The 19,388-nt window shown below is 43.1% G+C and overlaps 1 protein-coding gene across 4 annotated transcripts in view; it reads right to left on the bottom strand.

The window, feature by feature from the left end:
• The window catches only part of EPHB1 (EPH receptor B1), a 209,981-nt gene that overhangs the window by 58,912 nt on the left and 131,681 nt on the right, over positions 1-19,388 (bottom strand). For all 4 annotated transcript variants that reach the window (XM_075570291.1, XM_075570293.1, XM_075570292.1 and 1 more), the window contains exons 4-7: positions 12,443-12,598; positions 6,594-6,929; positions 3,573-3,697; positions 876-1,038 (exon numbers count right to left, since the gene is read on the bottom strand). In XM_075570291.1, coding sequence (XP_075426406.1) covers positions 876-1,038; positions 3,573-3,697; positions 6,594-6,929; positions 12,443-12,598 — 780 coding nt within the window. The remainder of the gene's footprint in view (positions 1-875; positions 1,039-3,572; positions 3,698-6,593; positions 6,930-12,442; positions 12,599-19,388) is intronic.

Raw genomic sequence — 19,388 nt, 5'->3', positions numbered from 1 at the left:
TTAAGCAAGAGCGTTCCAACAACCAGAAGTGTGGTGCGTTGCAGTGGCGTTCTCACATAAAGGAGGTGATCCAGGGGGAGCAAGCAAAGGATTCTTAAACTCACAGAAAAACATTTTTATATTTGTAACCAATTTTCACTAAGGTATTTCTACAGTGTATTGGCTGTTTGAGGTGCTTCTTATCAGCACGTCGTGATAACAGACAAAAGGGAGCAGCCAGAGGAAATCAAATCCTCATCGAGTCTCACCTTCCTATGTTCTACAAACTGACTTTAATACAATTATTAAAAACTACTTATAGACATCTGGTTTTTCTATTCAAAGTGACCTACATTTCACCTCTTAAACATGTCACTGCCATTGTATCATTATAGTCCTAGGAGGGACGGCACCTTTCCAAATGTCACTGAAGTTGGCTCATTTTCAAGAGGGACTCCACCTATGTCCTACCCAACCACTGCATGATTTCTCTGAAGTTACCTATCAAGAGTGACTCCACCTGTGTCCTACCCAACCACTGCATGATTCCTCTGAAGTTACCCATCAAGAGGGACTCCACCTATGTCCTACCCAACCACTGCATGATTTCTCTGAAGTTACCTATCAAGAGTGATTCTACCTGTGTCCTACCCAACCACTGCATGATTTCTCTGAGGTTACCTATCAAAAGTGACTCCACCTGTGTCCTACCCAACCACTGCATGATTTCTCTGAAGTTACCTATCAAGAGGGACTCCACTTGTGTCCTACCCAATCACTGCATGATTTCTCTGAGGTTTCCTATCAAGAGGGACTTCATTGGTCTTCTACTCAACCACTGCATGATTTCTCTGAGGTTCCCCACCCTCTTCCCAATCCTCTGGTTCTGCACTTACCATCGGTCAGCGTCTGGAAGCACATCTTGCCGCTATACTTCCCGTAACCGGCCACAGTACGAGCCCTGACCTGCACCACATAGACCATGCCTGGCCTCAGTCCTTCTATACTAGCAGTGTTGGTTTGGCTTTTGGCTACAGATGAATTAAACTCATTGTGGTCCTAATATTAAAAAAAAAAAAAAAAAAAATGAAAAGAACCAACAGTCATTTCCATATACAAATATACAAAACTCATCAACAAATAGTGCTATCTTTAGAAGTTACTACACATATATGTGGGGGTAAATATTAGTGGGGTTAAGAAAGATTAGGATGTAGTAAAAAATAAACTATAGTGAATAAACAATGGACAGAGAAGACAAGGTAAAATGGGGAGTGAAAGTCAGAGATACTATCTATCAAAAAGTAAAAAAGATAAGATTACAAATTGATGGACCCATATATTTAATATGCTCTCAGTCTTCCATGTGCTGGAGAAGACATCTGTCCTCCCAAATTATGGAACTAAATTCTCCGGTACAGATAAGACATCTTCACAGCATATTAAGTAACAGTTAGTTTATTAAGTTGATGTTGGCATTAACGTATGCATAGTGCCATGAAACCACTTCCCAGCGCTGGAGAAGATATATAGTCCTGTTCATTTGAATGGAACTGGTCCCTTCTCCAGAACTGAGAAAACAGCTTCCCAGCATGTTGAATAGAGCCTTTAAATTTACAATCCCACATAGTCCGCCTGCTGAATTTCTTAGGGGGTCTCTGAATGGGGAAGTGTTTGTTAATCAAGTGTTTCCTTTCCCCTTATCCCATCCTGTCCTTATCAGAGGCCCAATAAAGATAAGTAGAGGCGGGGTAGGGGGACTCTGGCTGAACAAGCTCTTGCTGATCGCACAGTGATATCACACTATAGGGAGCAGCCAGTGGAAATCAACCCACTTTCTCATTATTTGTCACGATTTTCTTGTCACAAGTTATTATTCACATTAGTTGTCACCTAGTGTGCACCATTGATACCAATTTGTTGAAGAGAAAATCAAACCCCTCCCAAGCCTAACTTTAAACAAATAAATAAATAATACCAAAGGTGTCAGATTTTCGTAAACAAATTACCAATTACCCAGATGAGACCCCCTAAACGTCAATGGAATTGGTTCACTTTGGTCATAGGAGGGTTGCTCCTTTAAAGAGGCATTTGTATCAAGTTATTTTGATCTGTGTACCCTAGTTTTTGGATTTGTGTAGTGCCAATGGGAGGTGTCACATGATACCATGGGCGGATTGCTTTATCGGATGATCAGGGTTGCCCCGGGGACTGGTGGGTCGGTGCGGTAGGCCGGTGCTGTGACTCCCCAGCAGAGGCGGCCGGTGGCTCCCCAGGTCCCTGACCACCTGTCGGCGCCAGGATCCAACTTTCGCCCGACCGGAAGAGGGAGCTGGAGGAGGGAGCTACAGAATCTCCGGACTGACGCAGAACTGCTCCTCAACCCAAGGTAAGTGTTTGCGTGTGTGTGTGTCCGTGTGTGTTGGTGTTGGAGTGAGTGAGAGAGGGACCTTACCTTCTCCGGGGCAGCCTTCCTTCTGCAGCGTCGCGTTGTCATGGCGACCTGACATCAAACGACACTAACTTCACATGGCGTCGCGTTGCCATGACACCACGACGTTGCAGGAGGAGGGCCACCCTTTAAGGAATCATCCGGGCCAGCAGGTATGTACAATCCGCCCCTGCATGACACGCAGAGTCTAATTTTTTCATTACTCTATACTATCAAACTCACAGCATTCAAAAGGTCGGAAATACGCTTCCCCCGCTAAAAGCATGTGTGTAATGTGTTCAACTTCATTAACAAACAGATGAAACCTTTTCTCTGCTGCCGGAAAAAAGATTGGTACAACGGTTTCATTCAAATGCAACCACTGTGGCTGATTCTGTAGCCCCTAAAAATTTGAAAAACTCCCCCCACCCCCATCCCCAAGGTCACAGACCAGGTGAAATCTCCATTTTTTAGCTGCCAAAAAAAATGAAGACCTTATCATAGTTTGCATGTGGTTCGCCAAGCATTCAATCAATGTGCATTGTCATTTCGCGAAATTCTCAAGCATGTCCCGATTCCCTTAATGATGAGAGTATACGTAGGACACAGAATTTTAAAAAAAATGACTGCGTGGGTAGACAAAGCGAATATAACATAATCATGAAAGAAATAGTACTGTTCAGTAAGTATGAGCCTTATTCTATATATGTCAAAGCGGCCATTCGAGTTGTTTTCGGCCAAAACCACAATGACGTCTTCTTTGGCAAATATAAATTTACCTCCTTAATATCTTAATTCTACTACCTTGCCCTTTATGTGTATTTGTATTCTTACTATTGTTATTATTTGTTTTTGTTCTTCAGCATATGCTCAAATTTATTTATTAAAATGTATTTATATTTATTTCCAAAAATAAAGGATTATAAATAAAATTGATGGTTGTGCATTGGGTAAACTTTTCTCAAGCCAAGAAGACACCAAAGAGAGGAGGTTTCGTCGGAAATAAACTCAATTTAAAACTTCTTTACCCTTTTTGGTAAATGATCTCAGAATTTTCTGTTCTTATAGTGTCAATGAGGGGCGATCTATAGTCTGGAAAATGGGAGGTTAGTGTGATCAACACAGGTAGGAGTTCTCTCTGTATCTGTGCAGACAGCCTCACCTTCTCATAGAATCGGATCTCATAGTCCAGGATAATCCCGTTTGGTTGCTCTGGTTGAGGCCACGATAAAGTGATGCTCTTCATGGTAGCTCTGACCTGGTGCATGATGGGAACGGTAGAGGGAGCTACAGATACAAGAGGCAGGAGAAACTATTACTGTGAAGCGAGGGAGGATGATAGGGAAGTGAAGAATGAAGTAGATCCATGGAGATGTGTTAGGTAAGAAATTAAGTAGAATGGGGAAACAGGGACGGATAAATATTATTGAAGGCAGGACATGTATTTCCAATATGTGTGCATATTGATATATTGATATACATATATGATAAATGCGGCAGACAGCACTCCAATAGTAAACATACAGTATACAGGTAGGTGTATGTCCCATAAGCAATAGATAAATGTACGATACCATTCACACGAAATCAGGAGATAGCACTCTGAGTGCTATAGGGAACCATGTTTATGGTTTTGAAGCAAAAGGTGGCAAGGTGTGCTCATTTGCATGTCATTTCCCAGAATCCCTTGCTGCAGCGGAAGTGCTGTGTGCTGGGTGATAATGGTGAAAGGCGGGGTTGCAGACCTGTCTAAGACATGCAAATGAGCACATAGTAATATTTCCATTTGCTATATGCTTTGCTGTGGAGGGTTATTGTCACTTTTTTTACTCACCATAACTTAACTAAGTATATATATATATATATCTCTCCTGCAAGAAAAAATGACCATCGTTGGACAAAGAATGTACTCGACTGGATTCCAAGAGAGGATAAAAGACCAAGACGACGACCAAATGTAAGATGGGAGGATGAAATCAGAAACTTTGTTGGTGAAGAGAGGCTAGCAACCGTAGCACCTGGAAGATCATTGTGGAGGCCTTCACCCTGCTGGTTAAAGGCCTCTACAATGATCTTCCAGGGACTGCAGTTGGATTACAAGGGCTGAAGATGATGATGATGATGATGACATCTATATTCCATATATTAAAACATCTCTGAGCTAAAGTAAACTATTTTAATCCTCTTTGCGGATCACGTGTTCTTGTTTATAAAATAGCTTGAATGAACTAATAAACTCTTAATGAATGGAGCTTGAAACGGGATTTTGTTTCTCCCTCGGCCATGTTTCTCCCTCGGCCATGATTCCACGTATTCCTGCTTTGCATAATGCTTCATCTTTGAGGTCAGTTCTGTTTATGTTCCCAGAGCGGGGTCCCTCTCTTGAGTGCACACCGCTGCAGAAAGCCGGAGCTGCTTCTGTTTACCCAGCGCTCCTCTAATCTGCCTTTTTTTTGTTTTCTACTCCCATCCTTTAGGAGGAGGATGTTAATTTCCTGAAATTAAGCACTTAACTTGATTGCTGTTTTGTTAATTGCAGGCTTCGTAGCACCAGCACTTTTGCGTGATCAGAATGGATGATGTCGAGAATAAGGATGCTCCACATGTCGGAAATGGACAAGACATCAGTGCTGAGTATCACTGCTTTTTATATAACATCTAAATGATCTCAGATTTTCTGTTCTTATAGCATAAATATCCCCTCAGCATTTTAAGGGCAGAGACCCTCGTTACTGTTACCTTTTATTTAAACTTTTTTCCTTGCGGTTTTTGGTTATGTTAACATTTTAATTTTAAAAGACCCCAAATTTGCAGCAGTTTCCACCTGGCAACCTCTCATTGGCTCCACCCCACCAGGCAGCGCAGAACTGCAGACTTCAACGAGACTTATCAGAGAAACTGTCTGATAGGGATCTTTGACATCCATTGATGTCAGACAGTGGGTGAACATAGAATCCATGTTCATTTCACATTTTAGGAATAAAATACACACTGTAAAAAATCAGGGAGCAGGGGGGGAGGAAAACAGAGGTGAAAACACACAAATATAAAATAAACAAGCAGGGGAAACTGCGCCCTAAGGCTTAGCACTGTTTAGTCAATCTGGGCCAATGGGATTCTGCCTTTACAGGATGTAATTAAACATGAGATGTACTGTATGTGTCCCAATTCTTGGTACAATAAACAAACATAAGAATAACATAATTTCTGTGCTACGACATCAATAATATCTGAGTAGACAGAGAGATGAGAGGGACAGGGTACTTAAGAAATGCATGTAGAATGAGTGATGAGGAAGGAGCGTGTGCCGTGCTTATGTCTTCAAGACGGTTGTATGATGTTAGACAGATGAATGCTTATGCTGAGATCGTTGAAATGGATCTGATGGATGCCTGCTTATTAATGGAAATTGAAAGTAGTTATGTATGTGACACAGACAGACGCATGAGGGGAAGACGCGGCAGAGGTAATATGGATGGATGTAGGAATGGATGGAAGGAAACAAGTGACTGGACACAGAATGGATGGGGTGGAGGAGAACAGATGGAATGGGACGATGGTGCAGGAGGTGCATGGCAGAAATTATACCTGAGAACAGTACTCACCTGGGGCATAAATCTGACCCTCAGGCGCAACTCTAAGATGTTCTAAGTTTAAGACTTTTGCTACCAAAGGGGCCTTCCATAACACTACACTGGGGGGAGGGCAGGTAAAAAAATTGTGGAACCACTGATAAATGTAACATCTATGTATATATATATATATATGTATATCTTCATTTATATAGTGCTATCCAGGTACATAATACTTTAGAGTAGTAATACACGTGACATAATAATACAACACATAGTGGGAATAGGCTTTTCAGACATGAAAGTAGCAATGGGAAGGGTGTCCCTGCCATGAAGAGCTTACAATCTAAGTAGCAGTAACCATGTCTCCATATCCTTTCCATGTCGCAAATAATGGTTCCTAGCAACACGCCTGCCTGTTTACAAAAAAGGGTCTCTTTTGTCAGCTCACTTGTGTCCCCTGGGGTAGATCTGCCCATGTCTCAAAATGCGGAGTAACCACATATCAGGAAATACTGAGATCCAACTTCACAGAAACAATGGGGGGGGGAAATGGCGGCCAGCATTGACGATAATAAGGGCTAAAGGGAACATTGCCACTTTGAGCTCACCCGCTTGGTTTGTGGTGATATTCACCGAGACGTGCTGGGGAGGGAATGGGCTTTTGTTGGTGACCCCATTGACAGCCTGGATCTCGAACGTGTAAGGGGTGTGAGCCCACAGGTTGCTGATAAAGACCCGAGTTTCCATCAGCCCCATCTGCCGTGGCACAAACTCCACGTTGTCATCACATCGGGAGCAGCTACGGCGGTCGGACCGGCACTTTTTGCAGATGATGTTGTAGGTGACGTCGTCTCGGCCCCCTGTCTCACGTGGCGGGTGCCACTCCAAGGTGATGGACGTCTCGTTGACTATGGAGATGACATTTCGAGGGCCGGAGGGAACACCTGAGGACAATATTACAGACATATTTATACACAGCTCGGAGGATAGAAGGGAGAGAGGGGATATGGATAGTATATGGATAGTATGGATATGGATGATATATTCAATATACAATATTTCAGAGAAAGGGAAGTGTTTGAACAAAAAGTCACGCTCTGAGCTGGAGGGTGGGAGGCTCAGGGGAAATGTGAGGAAATATTTCTTCACTGAAAGGATGGTAGATTCATGTGAAATAGCCTCCCAATAGAAGTGGTAGAGGCTAATACAGTAAGGGCATTTTAAAAAGCTTGGGACACAAGGCTATCCTAAATATGAAATATAACCAAGGATCTAATAGAGTCTGAGATTTTCCAACAGACAGGAAAATGGACAAACTATGGGAATAGAAGTGTTTTTTTATCTACCATCAACATTTTATATATATATATATATATATATATATATATATATATATATATATATATAAAAGGAAAAAAAGAGGAGAGAGCGCACGCCCATAGCGTAATAAAGTCAATTTAATGAGGGGAGGGGGGAAGGGGGGTAAAAAACGCACTTACAAAAGTACAATAAAATCAAGCATATGTGATAATAATCACCACCATCCGGTCAAAGCTGCATGCTCTTGGGGTAGTCTCTGGCTCCGTTGGTGAAGGAGCGACGTCCCCACAGATTTCCAGGGCTGGTGTGCTGTTAGAAAGTCCAAGAAAGTAGTTCCGTATAGTGTAGGTATCTGTAGCACTTGCGCGTGGATCGGTCCGCTCCAGCGCTTGGTATAGACTTCAATGTCAGAACCCAAGAGCATGCAGCTTTGACCGGATGGTGGTGATTATTATCACATATGCTTGATTTTATTGTACTTTTGTAAGTGCGTTTTTTACCCCCCTTCCCCCCTCCCCTCATTAAATTGACTTTATTACGCTATGGGCGTGCGCTCTCTCCTCTTTTTTTCCTTTTAGATACCTTGTGGACGTGGTTTGTCCACATTGAGAGCTGCCGGAGACCCTGCATACCAGCACCCATATACTTTCATTGGAACTATTTGAGGACTGGTTTATCCTTTCTCTTGCTTTTTTACATGTTGTTTTATGTTTTGTATGGGCCTATTATATGATTTTTAGGTTTATATAATATATATTGCTTATGTCATCTAGGGATACTCCCACAATATTTCATATTTATTTAGATTTGTTTGAGTGTATATATATCCACACTGGTTCACTTCCATCAGAGGCGCAGCTTTTTTCTTTTTTGTGTGTCATATATATATATATATATATATATATATATATATATATATATATATATAATTAAAAAATAAATAGACGATACCGTTCTGTATATATATATATATTTATATATAAAATGCTGTGCTGTGTTATATTCTGATACGCAATAACGCAATACATGACGTTATTGATATACTGTGGGATAACATTACAAACTCATATCCAAGCAACTCCTGGGCAGGGACCTCTTCTACCAATATGTTAACTGGTAAACATGACCTCAGTTACTGAATAAGATATACATTTGGAGATCCGGTGATACCAGCCCAGGACACTCCATGGTGGTAGGAGGTAGATCCAGAAATGGAGAAAAAAGCAGAGCACTGCAGGCAAAAAATGGGGCTGTGCACAAATACTATGAATTAAAAACAATGTATTGGGCAGGTGACAGCATGGATGGTGGCATGTGGCTCCTCTGATGCATTTCACGCTTCCGGCTCTTTGACAAAGCACCGCGAGCACGAAATGCGTCAGAGGCACCCACATGCCACCCTCCATGCTGTCACCCACCCAATAAATTGTTTTTAATTCATAGTATTTTTGCACAGCCCCATTTTTTGCCTGCAGTGCTCTTCTTTTTTCTCCATTTCTGGATCTACCTCCTAACGTTTGCTAGCTGGAAGCACGCACAAGAAGACAGACTTCACCAATAGTGAGTACTATACCTGTGATCATTACCTTTACTCACTGGGATGGAGATTTAAAATGCTTACATCGTGCTCTAGGGGTTGTATGCCTGCAGAATAGGAGGAGAACAGGCCACAACTGTCCTCACAGGCAGACATTGGCTCCATTAGCCTCTTTATCCAGGCACATATACATACCCCCACATTGGAGCAATGGATATATGAGACCACATTATACAAGTTACACTCATGTGAATATTCTATTTTTTTTATTTTTTAAATCAACCTTATCAATATACACTGTTTTGTCCATGACTCTGAAGCACTGGTCTTTGGAACTTTGTTCTTTCTGCTTCACTCCATGCTGGTTAGGGTGCATGGGTCTCCATCTAATCGTCACTCATTGTGTCATCTTTGGTGATCAATGACCTGAACTATAAGATACCCATTCAGAAACTTGGTTCCTGTGTGTGGCATGTACCTTCTGTCAACACTATTGGACATGGTCTCAAGTGTTGTGAAATATTGTGATACGAAGTACATTTACTGTAAAAACTGCAGGCAACACTTGTAGATAATAACATGGACACACTCAGATGTGAAAAATATATCTTGGCTATTGGATATGCTGACATTAGAAGACTAAACCCATCTCTGCCAGAGGGGTCTGCACATCTGGCTGCGAATGGGTTAGTATACACAGCTTCATCATTTCAAGTGCCCATGTCACTTAATCACCTTATGACAGCCACTTTGTAAGCCACTCTTGAATCTGTTTCCACAGTTACCACGCACTAGAGTCTCGCATCCCCAGTAGTTTGAGAGGCTGTGCACGTTAACACTCCATATCTCTATTCCCTTGAGAGCGCTCAATATCGCTCTCTCTGTGTGAGCTACATTCCCTGCTAGGACCCAGCTGTGACTCTTCCCAAGCGTTATCTCTACACACTAAGACCAAAATGATCCGATGGCAGTCCCATTTATGGGGTTAAATCTGGGGTTAAATAACTGACTACGAGTCTCACAGATTTGGAATCAGCCTCACTGATTTTTCTCATATAGTGAGTGCTAAAAATCAGTACTTATCCATTAAAATGCCATTATTTAACCAGAACCCCAAATTCTCACGGTTTTCGACTTGGATGGTAAATCTGTCACCGACACTTTTTACAGATACAGTACTTATAAGAATTTAAAAATAATTTAACAGCTTAACATGGAAAGTATATAAACTTTGGGATTGTGTGTGTTAGTGTTAGTGTCTGTTAGTGTGCTGGAGTATGTGTATTAGTGTGTGAGGGTATGCATATTAGTATCGTGTGTGTATTAATGTCTGTGATATAGTGTGTGTTAGTGTGTATGAGTGTTAATGCGTGTGTGTTAATGTGTGTGTGTCAGCGTGTTTAATGTGTGTGTGTGTGTTGGTGTACTGTGTGTGTTATTGTTAGTAATTGTGTGTGATAGTGTGTGTGTTAGTTTGAACGTGTCACTGTACAGTATGTGTGTTAGTATACTTTATGTGTGTTAGTGTGTGTGGGTGTATTAGTTCTAGTGTGTGTTAGAGTGTTGGGTTACTGTACTTCATGTGTCAGTCTGTGGGTATTGGTGCTAAAGTGTGTGTGTGTTAGAGTATTGGTGCACTACATGTTTGTTCGTGTGTGTGTGTGTGTGTGTGTGTGTGTGTGTGTACACAGAGGGGGTGGCAGTGTGTGATATAGATAGCTGCAGTGTAAGCATATATAGAGGTAGTTTCATGTATTTACCATTTTATTTTAATACAAAAATCTATTTAACTAAGGGACCTTCATCAGGATTGTGTATATTTGTGTGTGTGTGTGTGTGTGTGTGTGTGTGTGTGTGTGTGTGTGTGTGTGTGTGAGTGTGTGTGTGAGTGTGTGTGTGTGTGTGTGTGTGTGTCAGTGGTATGTCATTCTATGTGTGTTAGTATGCTTTAAGTGTGTGAGTGTTTGTGTGAGCATTAGTGTGTGCTAATGTGTGTGCTAGTGTGAGTGTGTGTGTTAGTAAGTGTGTGTGTTAGTAAGTGTGTGTTAGTAAGTGTGTGAGTGTTTGTGAAAATGCCCAAAATGCCCATGATGGGGCCCCTGGAGTGGCAGACCTCATGACATGGTGGCTACAATACGTCACTGGCCACTCAAGATGTTAATAAGGACCTTTACACAGACCTTCTAATAGCTGCAGTTACTTGTTTCCATCATTAACACATAGGGCTCTGAGTGCATCATTTATGTTCATTTTACCGTATTGTATGGTGCTGGTTTTTTAAATCCTATTCCTAAGGCTTGTTTTAAACAGAAGATGGCCTTTCCAGCACGGAAGGGGTTAGGCAGAGCTGAGCTCCCTAGAAAACCGAAGTAATAATAATATTGTTAATAATACATGAAAGCAGGCCACATAACCTTTTGTGATGTAAGTGGAAGGGGTGGCGCTGTGTGATGTGAAACAGCAAACGTGTAAATCCTTCTCTCAGATAATTGTAAGATGCCGTGAAACGAGGTCAGGGTGAGCTTTCGGGAGATAATACATGTGTTTCATTGCGAGATTCGAGCCGTTTTCCTTACATCTGCACGGCCGTACAGTAAGTGTTGCTGCTAAGACATTCTCCTTTCTCTAGCTTTGTGTCACTTAATTCTTCTGAGAGGGAGAAGACATACTGTACTGCACTTCAATCCGGACTTTCCACAGCACTTCAATCCGTACATTCTACTGCAGTTCAATCCGAACATCCTACTGCACTCAAATCCGGACATCCTACTGCACTCAAATCCGGACATCCTACTGCACTCAAATCCGGACATTCTACTGCACTCAAATCCGGACATTCTACTACAGTTCAAGCCGGGCATCCTACTGCACTCAAATCCGGACATTCTACTGCACTCAAATCCGGACATTCTACTGCACTCAAATCCGGACATCCTACTGCATTCAAATCCAGACACCCTACTGCACTCAAATCCGGACATTCTACTGCACTCAAATCCGGACATTCTACTGCACTCAAATCCGGACATCCTACTGCATTCAAATCCAGACACCCTACTGCACTCAAATCCGGACATTCTACTGCACTTCAATCCGGACATCCTACTGCACTTCAATCCGGACATCCTACTGCACTTCAATCCGGACATCCTACTGTACTTCAATCCGGACATCCTACTGTACTTCAATCCGGACATCCTACTGCACTGCAATCCAGATATTCTACTACACTTCAATCCGGACATCCTACTGCACTTCAATCCGGACATTTTACTGCACTTCAATCCTAGTGCACTTCAATCCAGACATCCTACTGCACTTAAATTTGGACATAATACCATACTAGAGACACGTACCAACATACCCTACTAGAGACACGTACCAACCAACTATGCTGCATAGCTGTACTGTGATATATTCCGACAACTTGTATGGGGCCCGGGACACAAATGTAACCCAAGACTCTAAAAGAATGAGCAGTGGGTTATAGGGTTGCTGATAGCTTGTTCAGCACATGTGGGAAGAGGGGGCAGGGTTACGGGGAGCCTGGCGACCGAGATTGGGTGAGAATGATACAGGTCAGTGTCTCACATTACTTACTGGTACACGCAGCTTCTGGAGGATCAAAGTCGGCTCGGTAATAACCGTTGCGGCAAATGCAGATGGGAGACGCCTCTGCGGTGGAGCGGCTGTTAGCAGGACACTGTGCGCAAATCCCCACGCCTTGATTGGCCTTGAACATGGCAGCGGGGCATGCTGGGAAAACAGAAAACAAACAACACATTTACTAAGTTCTTTATGTGGCCTGTTTACTGGATAAATGTACTGTACCATCATGTAACGGGACCACAACGTTTGTTTTTATTTACTACTACTTTCAGTCACAAAGCACAACTACTTAATTATTTATAAATCTGTAGTACATATATATATATAACTCATTCATTCTGCACTATCGCAACTGGACTAACACGGCTTTTTTCTGCTTTATATATATATATATATACAGGAGGGCCCCAATCATGCGGCGGGTTCCGTTCTAAGGACCCGCCGCAAAGCGAAAATCGCCGGAAAGCGGATCTGGCGATTTTCGTTATGTGAGCATGCGCAGACCAGCAAAGCCCCCCATTCTGCGCATGCTCAACATCGGCAAACCTCCCCCCCCCCCCCCATTCTGCGCAACCCCGGACCGGCCCGTTCTGCGCATGCGCGACATCGGACCGGCCCTTTCTGCGCATGCGCAGACATGGCGGCCCCCTTCTCGGTACCGCCGGAACGCCGAAAAGCGGGGGTGTCGAGAAGCAGGGCCTTGCTGTATACACAATCCTGTGGTAGGCCTACCAATAAGTTGTTATATACAAACCTATAGTACCAATACTTTTATTTACACGTCTACAGTACCACTTCCTTTCAAAAGACAAAAAGGGATTTAAAAAGTGATGGAATCTTTCTAAGACTGTTGCTGCAGCGTACGTTAGAACGGTTTCTTACATCTGATGCAAAATGCTAGACTTACACGGTTACACCACTTCAGATGTGGAGGATTTTTGGTGCAAATAAAAGGGGAAAAGGACAGTGCAGAGAATGCAGAATACAGAACGCATCACATTCTAATCTGTGCACCATGTGACTCCCCCCCAACTCCTCCTACTGACACTCCCCAATGTGCAATCTGGGGCAGACGGGGCAAAATTAGAGACAAAATGCCCCGTTTTCCGTCAGATGTCAGAAACAGTTTCTTACACTCGACACAAATTGTTATTCAGAAAAGTTTACGCCACCTCAGGCCTGGCTGATTTTTTTTCCATATACTGTACAAGATAAAGCAGTGATGCACGGAGAAGCAGTCTGATACATCCCTAACACCTCCTATTGTCACTGCGCAAATTGCAAGCTGACGCACACAGCACAAAACGAAAGAGACGCAAGACAAAAAGGATGCAGTTGGCGTCAATTTTGCTCCAATTTTTCTGTGATACATCATCACTTTGACTGCCTCTGATGAGGTAACGTGAAGGTCACAGAAGGGCGCACTAGTTTGGCAGTGTTTTTACACACGTAATAAGGTCTGACTGCAGTTTCCACTCAGTATCGGAATCAAAAGCCTCTTCACCCCACGTGCAAGTCGCACACGCCGGCAGGTGCTTCTGGCAGGCAGGCTGAGCCCATGATATGTTGGCGGAGGGTTTCTATTGATTTCTGTTCTGCTGGCCATGTCAACACAAAGGCTCCCTTTAAAACGCCCACTCCACTCTCTCTGCCACTACTGTATACAGTCGGGTTTAAAAGACCTCACCAAAGTTTCAGGGCCACACTCACAAAGCAGTGCTATGTTATAAGAGATCTTAATGGGCGATTCCTTTGATTAGTTAAAGGATCAGTTCCTCCTACTTTTTAATTTTTTTTATTTAGCCCCTTTTTGTTCTCTTACAGGGTGGGAACCCGGGGGCCCTCCTGAGCATCACTATTTTGAGCACTGGTTCCTGAGATACTTGCCGATACAGAGACTGTTAAAATCTCCGTCAAGGGGAAACAAAATGGCTGCCAAATCTTGGGTCAATAGGAAGCTGCATCATCATTTGCGTGCGGCTTCCTATTAGACAATCATTTAAATCGCCTTTAAAACCCACAAAGTAACACCGGTAACTTCTCGAGAAAATAGTGTGGTTCAGCTTTGGAGGACCCCCCAGGCCCCAGTTTAAATCCTGTAACGCCTTCAGTTTTTGCTCTGGTCTCTTCTACGTTGTTCACTTTCTCTTTATGTCCATCTGCCTCCTGTCAGAATCCTCCATACCTCTCAAGAGAAAGGTAGACAAGGTAGACAAGGACAGGTAAGGAGAGAGGGAGAGACACACAAATAGGAGAGGGAATAAAAGCTCCTTTTATTTTAAAGAAAGGTTTATAGAGCGTTTGTGAAAGATGTGCCATGTAAACATAACAAGCAGTGATACCATGTGCAGTGCCGCCGACAGCCGGGGAGAGCCGGGACAAGTGTCCGAGGCCCGGCAGCTACAAGGGGCCTGGACGGTCGGCGATGGAAGCTGGGCCCGGCCAGAGGTTGGGCCAAACTCCTGCATATAGTTGCTGGGCCCTCTGGTTGTCGCGGGCCCTGGCTCTCCCCAGCTTCTTGGCCTCCTAGCAGGCCTACCTCTCGCACCAGTGGCTGGCCTCTCTCTCCCGCCAGAAGTTGAGGCTGACTTCTGTTTGGGCACAGTTTCTGGCACACATCGGCAGGAGAGGCTCGGCATGGGGGAGAGAGGCAGGCCCAGCGTAGGAGCGAAGGCCTGCAGCAGTTGAGAAGAGCGGGAGCACCAGAGGACAGACTATCCCCAGGGTAATTGGGTGGTGTTTGTATTTGGGGATGTGGGTTTTTTTATGCATTTGGGGATAGGGGAGTGTATGCATTTGGGGATGAGGGGTGTATGCATTTGGGGATGGGGATGTGTTGTACAGTATGTATTTTGTGGGGGGGAGGGGGATTATTGTGGGGGAAATTGTGAGTGGCCAGGGGGAATTGTGTGTGTGGCCAGGAGGGTTGGAAGGAATGAGTGTGAGGAGGGGGGATTGAGGAAATGGGATTGAGTGATAGCAGAGGGGGAGAGTGTGTGAGGAAGAGAGAGGGAGTTGAGTGAGGAAGAGAGGGGAAAGTGTGAGAGACAGAGGGGGGGAAATACATGGGATGGGGGAGAGCGAGGTGTCAAAAGGGGGGAGGGGGCCTCACAAGGCCACCGACACGGGTAAGGAGGGAGGTTTTGACAAGCAAAACTCAAGTCCTGGGCCCCAGGAAATCCGTCGGCGGCCCTGGCTATATGTCCGCTATTACCATCAACTTTTAACCACTGATTTATGGGTTTAAAAAAGACAATAGGCCTATTCATGGAGGGAAAGTCCATAAAAGGCTATTGCTCCAAGAGATAAAATCCAGGCTCTGTGATTTGGAAGCAGCCGGGAATTAGAGCACTTTCCCCATAGAGATGACCATTATGTACTCTTTCCCGAATTCCCCAGTGCTGCTCTGTTAAAGGCACAAAACTGGCTTTTATGTACAATAGCTATGACCCTGTATTAGCATTTCTCGTGTTGTGCCAAGATGCCTTGCTGAGTCTGTAATGAAGAAGCATGCTGTACCATTATGTATGTATGGATATTTTTATTTATATGGTGCCAACAATGTATTCAGCCCCACATATTTTTAATTATTAATATAATTCATATATAACCCAATCAGTGCATGCAATATAAAAGCAGACAATAGATAAATGCCTTCCTGCGTAGGAGAGTTTACAATCTAAGTGGTTAGACTTCCAGAGGCAGTAGGGGGAGGAGTAAGTGCAGTGGATGGTGGTGCCTGACCACGATGGTGGGGAGAAGTGAGTTCAGGCTTGTGCATTATCCCGAAGGTTTGTTCTCAAATACTTGATGGGGAAGATAAGGTCCTTGGTGTATACCACAGATGGGAAAAAAAACAGGTGTGTGAAATCAAAACCTACCAGAACCTTGCATTCCAAAACGAAATACAAAGCAGAAACCCTTAAGATTTTTAGATCCGAAACGCAAAAATTATTTAGAACCACAAAAACAAGAGAAATTGCCTAACCATGTGTGAGGGAGTTCCACTAGCTGGGTGCAGTGAGTGAGAAATATTTTAGGTCCAAGACAGGTGTAGATGGTCAAAGAGATGGAAAGGAGACAGTCGTGAGCAGAGCACCGGCGACGAGCATGGGTATAGCGCAAAATCAAAACTGACATGGAGAGAGTAGAAGAAAAGTGTAGAGGGTTGAAGGTGAGTATGAAACCTCTGTATGTACTGTATCAGGATAATGATTGCTGTATCCAACCTCTCCCTCCGTTTTCCAATTCTTGCAATATTTTGGGGGGGATTTAAAGGCAGTCAGTCTTTGGCCCTGGGCCGTTTAAAAAAACAAACAAAAAAAAAACCAACCACTCCCGAACAAGACAATCAATTTATTCTCATCATCTCCTTTTAATATCTCAAGATTAGCGGTGGTGGAAGCAGTGAGTGACAGGTTAAAGGGCGTCAATAAAGATTAGAGAGAACATATCTCCAAAGGAAATTGCAGGGAAAAAATGGTTATTGCTCCCAGCTCCTATTAATTTCCTTTCTCCTAGCAAGTTTACCTCAAGGAGACTCATAACCTGACATGCAGGAGATGGAGAAACGAGGCACTCTCCATTATCCTAATCAGAAACACAGAAGCGCTCAACACTTAACCCCATCCATCTACGTAGCACCTCACAACACTGCAATCAGCTGAGGTCCCTTTTGGTGAAGGAAACGGGGGAACATCTCAGCCATCCAGTACTCAGCCATGTAACATCTGCTTTAACATTTAATAGGTGCAACCCTCTACTAGAGGTGTTCGATTTTGTCTCTGAAGTTAACCAACCAACTTATATTTTGTCACGTACAATTTTGTGAAGCATATTCCAAGACATTTACTGGGGCCATGTGACCTAAAGTCATATGGGGGTTTTTTTTACTGCCATTTTCGCTATATTCTGGGGCAAATCCCACAGTTTTGCTGTAATCTGGTGAAAATATTGCATTTAAGGCTATTTTTGCACATTACCAAACAATGGGAACTTTGGCAAATGCAAAATTAGGGAAGAAATTGTGAATAATTTGAAGACCTTTGAACAACTTCACCCCCTACTCTCCTTGTTAGCTGACATAGCCTTTAAAGTCCAGCTACAATGCAATTAGGAAACACTGTAATATGAATTACTATGTCAAGTAAGGATTAAATATTAATGTAAGTATTAAGTAAAATCACACAAAGTGATGGACAGCGTGGTTTTCCTCTGTGTGCGGCCATGTTCAGTGTTCTGCTTCTCTCTGCTGTAACCTCCTGCGCTGTTATTCATGGCTCTGCCTGTGACAGGTCCCATTTGGTAATGGCAGGAGAAGAGGGTTTGGAAAAGTGTGATTTTAAAGAGGCAGTACGCGCAGAACTTTAAAAAAAAAAAAACACTTTTTTTTAATTTTAATATACAGTATGCAGCCTTTGATTACCTTTATTGAAAAAGAATTACCTACGCTGCCAATCGATTTGTTCTTCTGTGATTGATCAGCAAAGATCCTACTTTCCAGGGTTTACTAAATGGCCGCCTTTCAATTTCAATCAATCCTTCAGTCAGTGTAACTCAGCAGCTACAATGTATTTTTATGTTACTATGGTAACATTATCTATTGTTACAGTTTGCAGCTCAAACTGCTGGGAATATTGACAACAAATGATCACAGACAGGAATGGGTTGCAAAATATCTTGCCCTGCTGCAGAAGTGTCCTAAAACCTGCTATATACATCAAAGGATACTCTGTATGTTAGAACTCATTAAAAAAGGCATCAAGAGTTGAAAAAAAAAAAAAGTATTATCTAATACTATAAAACTGTTTTATTTAAAAAAATAAAAAAAAAATAAACCATGCCAGGTATTGCACGGATTGCCCCTTTAATATAAAGTTCTAATCTCAGACTGAGTTTCTTTAGCAGTAATGGGTCCCCAGTGTTAGGCTGCGGCCATTGTGCACGCAACCGCACGCGCGGTACGAACATAAACGGAATCGCGACAGCGCAGAAGGATTTAGAGGAGACAAATCCATTTGATTTTTCGTATGACGGCCGCATCACGGCCTCGCCTCTCTCCGTCGCGCGCGTCAACACAGCGCACAGAACGCTCAGGCGACAGGCACGCACGCCTCCTTGAGTTCTGTCGCACGCGCACTATGTCCGCAGCCTTAGGCCGAGCTCATACACTCCGCTTGCATTCGAGAGTGCGAGCTCCATCCGCGCCGCTGTAGCACAGGAGATCTGTGCTCATAGTGTTGCAGGCGTTTGGGGGCGTGGCGGACTCGTCACGAAGCTGGTTCGCCCTCATTGGCTGAACCAACTCACTTGCCGCACAGGCACTTGGCTAACTGCTATAGCCAAGTACTAAATTGTGCCTGATGTGCACACGCATGCGCACAAGCGCGCACACATAGCGACGGCGCCACTATAAGCTTGCCCAGAAGCACCTCTGCTGCAGGATCATTTAGTGACATTGTATCTTCTGTCACCTGGGAAGTACGTGTCATTACTATGATGTACAGTATATGACACCTGGAACTTCCTATAACACAGTAACATAAGGACTTCTTGTTCTCATTTAAATACTCAGAACATAATATATTTTTAGAAAACCTTTTTTTTTTAAACTCCGCCGCAGATTGGTTAGTTCCCTACAGACGCAGATCAGTCTCTAAAAGACAGATTCATTTTCTCTGCTGCTGTTGTATAATAGGTCAAACATTTATTCATTATTTACTTAATAAAACCTGTATCCTAACCATTAACCTATGACTGAATGGACTGAACCCAGTCTGTTCGTCCACTGGGAGTAAATACAAATCACTCATTATCAATGTTTTCTCTATTCCTTTATTTTTTTTAAATATAAAACGAATTTTCAAAGGAAAAAAAGACAGCACTCTTTGATAATCCAAAACTTGATATATTCAGATATAAAAAGCACATAAACAAA

This window comes from Ascaphus truei, chromosome 14 (genome assembly GCF_040206685.1).
Source record: "Ascaphus truei isolate aAscTru1 chromosome 14, aAscTru1.hap1, whole genome shotgun sequence".
NCBI lineage: Eukaryota > Metazoa > Chordata > Amphibia > Anura > Ascaphidae > Ascaphus > Ascaphus truei.
Note: the sequence above shows the minus strand (reverse complement) of the source record. Positions and strands in the feature narration are given on the sequence as shown.